A 6,158-nucleotide genomic window follows, 5' to 3' on the forward strand; every position below is an offset into this window, starting at 1 on the left:
TTTATATATTCTGTACAATATAAAATGATAAGAAATAAATTAATCATAAAAGAATAATAATAATTTTATTAAAGAATCTACAGAATAATAGAAAATAGTAATTAATAAGCTAGAATATTATATGTCAATATTGTTAATAATAAGAAATAAGAGTGTTTAACGTATTTATATTGTAGTGAGCTGAGTTAAATAATTTTTTGGTATAATAATCGACAATTACTATTATTATTAATTTGAAAAACTTATTGAAAAGAACAAAAAATGATTTCACCAAATTTAGTTGTTGAAATACAATAATTACACATTTTACAAAATGAGAATGATATACTAAAATTTATAATTTTATTAAAGTCTTACTATTAATAATATAAATTAAATAAATAACAAATAAAATAAATCTGCATGTAAATACAAATACAAGTAATTATAGGTATTTATAGAAAGTTTTTTTAAAAAATGGTCTAAAAGATATAATTGGACTTCAACATAATTAAAGGCTAATTTTAAAAATTAACTCAACTTAAAGGCCAAATTTCATTATAGACATTTATAGAAGGCCTTTTTAAAAATTCTCTCATAATAAAATCATTTCATATAGTCTAGTCATGGGAAAGTTTTGGGGCTTTTTATTAAATTAATATAAAATAAATAAATATTGATTAAAATAATGCATTTTTAAAAATTTTATCAAACTATGCTAATCCGGCACAGTTTGTCCCGGATTCAGTTTTATTATTTAAAAAAAAAACTCCGACTGAATCGGACAAAAACAAAATGGCTGGACCAAAAATATCCGGTCCAGCTGTCTTATCGGTCAATGTGTGAACTGATAAGACAGCTATTCTAAATCCGGAGCAAGCTGCTCCGGATTCAGAGATTGACGTGAATCGATGCATAATGCATTGAGTCACATACTGGAATGCCAATATTCAAGGCTTAATTATCGATGCATTTATTTGTCCGTGAGTGTCTTTCCCCTTCCCATTTCATTCACTTATATATTTGAACTCCTCGTGCTTTTTTTTTCATGCTTCCTTCATCTTGGTTGAAGTTAACCATTTATGTTTATGTTTAATTTTTCGTTTATTGTAATAAATTTCTTTTTTTATGAAGTTTTTATTTAGTTGTATATTTTGTTCTAATTTTTAAAAATATTGTCAGATTATAATTTAATTCCACAGTTGATTTTGACTTCCGACGCAGTTAACAGGTAATTATTGTAATTATTTTCCTATAATTCTATTTGGTTAATTTTGATGTCATATAATATTTAAAATGATTTTAATTTAGTTAAAAAAAATTTCCTATGTATTTTATGCTTAGATTACTGATGAATCGTTTACACTTAATTTATAATTTTATGTAAATATTTTAAAAATAGAGTAAGTAATTAATTTATTTTAAAATTACAGCCTCACAATTTTTTGATTTTATTTTCTTTACATTACTTAGTGTGTTAATTTTGATTAGATTGTATGATATGGCGTGAGGTGTGTTTATTATTGTTTATTGTGTAATAACTAACTAAATCAAAAATACTTTTCATATTTTATAAATAAAAACAATAGAATATAAGATACATTTGTGACTTAATAGTAAACTACAAATACATAATTAATTATATTTAAGAAAAAAAATAGCATGTAAATAAAACTTCATGTATTAAAATCATTAGTAAGTATTATAGTGTGTGTTATTTTTTTTATTGAACTACGTAATGTGTTTTTCAAAGAATATATCTCCAATCATAAAGAATAAAAATGAGTAATTATTATTATATCAACCTATTTAATTTTAATTAAGATCATCCTAATCCACATATTATTAGTTGCTGATGAAAAAATATATAAATGTATAATTTTTTATAAAATATTTCGAATGCAAATTACCTAAGGAGATATGTACGAATTAATTGTTTGAATTTAAGAATAAAATATATTATAATAAAATTTTTAATTTTGAATTTATTATAATTATTTCGACAAAGAATTATTGAAAATAATTAAAATTTCTAAAATTAAAAAATAATAGTACAAATTTAAATATTATATTAATTATTAAATTTTTACTGATTTTAATTTCCTAACCCCAAATATTAACTAAAATAATAATTGAAATATATAAAATAATAAAATTTAATTTTAATATAAATTTTTATTTATTGTAATAATTAAAAATTTAATGTTAAATAAAATTAGTAACGATCAAAATATTATTTTTAAATAAATATTATAATATAATGATCAATAATAATTAAATTATGGTGAATAATAATTACAGTAACTATAAACTTAGTTGTATTCTTAATCAAAATTAATAATTATTGAATTTTTTGAATTTTTTATTATTTAAAATTTAAGAGTATAGCTGGAAATAAAAAATTTGTCAAGATTATTTATTTATTTTGTTGCTCTCTTTTACTTCCTAATCTCGCTTAAATTTCAAAACTCGTCTTCATTTACAAAATTTTAAGGTGAAATGAACTATAATCATATTTAAATTGATATTGAAAGCGACTATAATCTTTGTGAACGTAATTTATAATTTTAGTCAAATTAATTTATAATCTTATATTCAGATTTTATTATTTGCAGAATGGCCGAAAAGATAGATGATGTTTTGTACTTACAAGATGGACATATTTCGAATAATATCAATGCCGAGAACATGGATTCACTAATACCCCACGTCGTTCTGATCGTTCTCTATGGGTATTGTACAGTTAAGGAATTCATCATCATGTTCGCCTATGTTTGGCGCACATGAGTTTTTATGGTATCTTACAGTGTGGACCAATCAAATATTATGATAATGACTTGCTTACAGCCATGGTAGAGAGATGGCATCGAGAAACCCACACATTCCACCTTCCAATCGGCGAGATCACGATAACCCTACAAGATGTGGCAATGATTTGGGGTTTGAATATCGATGGCATTCCCATCACTGGTGTAGATACTGCGTACACTAAAAATGAGTTGCAGCAGCGCTGTTTATATTGGTTGGGTTTCATGCCCGAGGATGATAAAATCAAAGGTGGTCACCTTTCCCTCGGCGTTATACGAAAGCACTGTCTTGATCATATGATTCAGGATGATAGCACAGATGACGACGTTGCAAAATATTCTCGTTGTGTTGCATTACTGATTATCAGTGGATGTATGTTTTCGGACTCAGAAAGTTCTGCCGTAAAGCTTATGTATTTACCATTTCTTCAGGACATCGATAGTGTGAATACATATAGCTGGGGTTCGGTTTTATTAGCCTATCTCTATTGAGAGTTATGCAACACTTGTATGGAGTCGAAGAAAGATTTATGTGGAACTCTCCAAATACTTCAGGTACAAGTATAGTTGTATAAAAATTATATATGTTCTGGTTAAATTGCTTTTATGATACATGTATATTGTATATCGTTGCAGATTTTGGTGTAGTCGAGAATTACACTTATGACTCCGAATAGGGTGCAACAAAGTCATCTGACATCGGATCAAGTTTCTGATGTGTTTCAGGGTCTACCGTTCCCACCTTATGGCGCAAAGTATTTTTCATAGACACTTACTTTGTAATCTGCTTCTATTACTTCTTATTAGTGACCTATATTGTCTGCTTATTTATATCATATATGGAAGCGTGAGTTTTCATGGGTGCACACTGTTCGTCATTCTGTTCGTACAATGCGGCATATGCTTGACAGAATGGTAGACGGACAGGTAATTTGTTACAACATCTATTTCCATAAACATATTTCATAAATTGTTTTAAGATAAGCATGCTAATATTTGAACTTTTTTTCAATAGTTTAAATGGAAAGTATATGAGATGGAGTCACCGGAGTTGAATATGTACCTTGAGAGAAATAAAAATCTCTTATGTTGGTCTGCATGTCTGCTGATCAATTTTGATATTGTTGAAATGCACCGACCAGAGAGATGTCTTCGACAATTTGGAATGCGTCAGGGTATTCTCCCACCCGCCACTAACTACGACAATTTTCATAAACTGACACGACAAGAACGACCCGATTTCGATTGGGACGCCTTTCAAAAACAGTTTGTAGATATGTGGACTGATAGATATAATTTTGTCATCTGCGGGGAATTTATCATATCTGGTACACCTGACACGACGTTGGAGTATACTGGTTGGTACCGACGTATTTCTCATATTTTCGTATCTCCAATGCTGGTACCTACGACTATGGTTGGATATCATCCCATAGATGGAAGCTACCGATAATTTTATGTAAGATTTGTTACGTTGATTTTTTTCGTTGAGAATGTGATTTTTTTTAACATGTACATCTTTTAATTTTAATTTATAATATAGGAACAAGAATATCAACAACAGGGTCATGCATCTATGTCGCAACCTCCAACGTGGCCACAAAATGAGGGTGAGGTCGGAACTTCAATGACGAACAATCCCAGGTACAAACAGAATTTTGAGGACCCCAGGCCTTCGACAACAAATTCTACATTCTATACACCGTCAGTGATGTCGAGTTTTGAAGGGTATGATCGTGACTTCCACACCCCATATGTTGGTAGTTTTACCCAGCTTCTATAATGTTACTTCACACCGTTCATTCATGACATACGCCCTCGATTGAATATATCACCGATCTCATTTCAAAAATATTCTGATATACAAATAAGTAAGATGACTATATATGAGCACGGTTAGTCCCAGTACAACTCCTGTGCAACCACAAACAGAGAGAGATGAGAAGGAGATATATGGTCGTGGTCGTAGAAGAATTGTAAGACCTAGTTGTGGCACTGGTGGTCACCTTTATCATCATCACAGATAGTTTTTTTAGTTTGATTACATGTATGTGTAAAAAAATTTATGTTTTATAAATGTTTGTTGCTAAAATTTTGGTTTTTTATAGTATCAAAAAATTTAATTATATTTGATTATTTAATTATATAGAAATATGAACATAATAGATTGCGAAATATTATAATTGATAAAATAAAATAAACATAAGTTGATTGTAAAATATATTACAAAACACTTAATATCCAACAAAATAAAATTTCAACAACAAACTTATTTGGAGGATAAAATGAAAATCTGTAGCTTTCATTCCTCGAAATTTATCCCTCAAGTGTCACCTACATGTAATGAGAGCAAAGAAAAATATTATCAGATCATTGTAAAATATGAAAACAATTTAAATATAAAATTTACTTGGTGAGGACTGATAAATATTAAATTAGTATATCACTGAATTAAAATTTAAATATATCAGTATATATCTCACGTACCTCCCACGTCTCTCTCTCCCAGAAGATTGATCCATCTCATTTCTAATATGTGTTGTGCGATCTATACCAACCCTTCTCCTCTCTTGTCAAACCGAATTGTGTTGTAATTAGAAACCCAGTTCATCCCAATATTGTTCATCATGCACATGATAGAATCTACCATCATAAGTGTTCACATATTCGCTAAGTGCGTACCACGGTTGTACGAGCTGTGCAGGATCTAATCCAAACCATTTCAATTCACATATAACATGTGAACAAGGGATTCCAAATTCTGTTGTCTTCCCGCAAGTGCAATCACGAGTAGAAATATTGACAGCTTGTATGTGATGTTGACTCCCCGGTCTTGATCTTGTTGCGACGGATGTTGTTTGATCCCTTTGGTCAATTTGTACAACCCTATGTTTAATTGACTTTCTCGACCACTTCTCAAATTTTTCGCAAGCAAAATCAGTCCAAGGTTGATGTTTTTCATCATTTTCTGACTTCGTCCCCATCTTTGTATGAAATATTGCACTATCGCTATAAGGTTAACTCCACTTTTGTGGTAATAGGGAGACGTTGAGCTCTTTTCAATACACTATCTATACACTAGACATATTTTTCGTCATTACCCCTCGCCTCCATCCATCATCATGAGAAAATATCCATTTTTCTTTTGAGATATTAAAGATGCTACATTTTTGGATTTGATTGCTTCTATCGTGGCATTGAATTTTCCTATTTGATGTTGTGTCCCTGCTTCCCTGCTTCCCAACATAAGTCCTTCAAATGAATGTTTTTGAACCTATTATTGAAATTAGAACACACATGTCTCAAACAAAAACGATGGACACCACTTGGAGTTCTAAAGTCAGGAAGATCTTGCACCGCACTTGTTAAATT

The 6,158-nt window shown here is 29.5% G+C and overlaps 1 protein-coding gene across 1 annotated transcript; it reads left to right on the plus strand.

Annotated features, from left to right (window-relative positions):
• The first annotated feature begins 2,828 nt into the window (after positions 1 to 2,828).
• LOC140874115 (serine/threonine-protein phosphatase 7 long form homolog) lies at positions 2,829 to 4,569 on the plus strand. Its single transcript, XM_073277393.1, has 4 exons — positions 2,829 to 3,254; positions 3,633 to 3,713; positions 3,802 to 4,188; positions 4,330 to 4,569. The coding sequence occupies exons 1-4, from the start codon at positions 2,829 to 2,831 to the stop codon at positions 4,567 to 4,569; spliced, it is 1,134 nt and encodes a 377-aa protein (XP_073133494.1).
• The last annotated feature ends 1,589 nt before the right edge of the window (positions 4,570 to 6,158 follow it).

This window comes from Henckelia pumila, chromosome 1 (assembly GCF_033568475.1).
Source record: "Henckelia pumila isolate YLH828 chromosome 1, ASM3356847v2, whole genome shotgun sequence".
Taxonomy (NCBI): Eukaryota; Viridiplantae; Streptophyta; class Magnoliopsida; order Lamiales; family Gesneriaceae; genus Henckelia; species Henckelia pumila.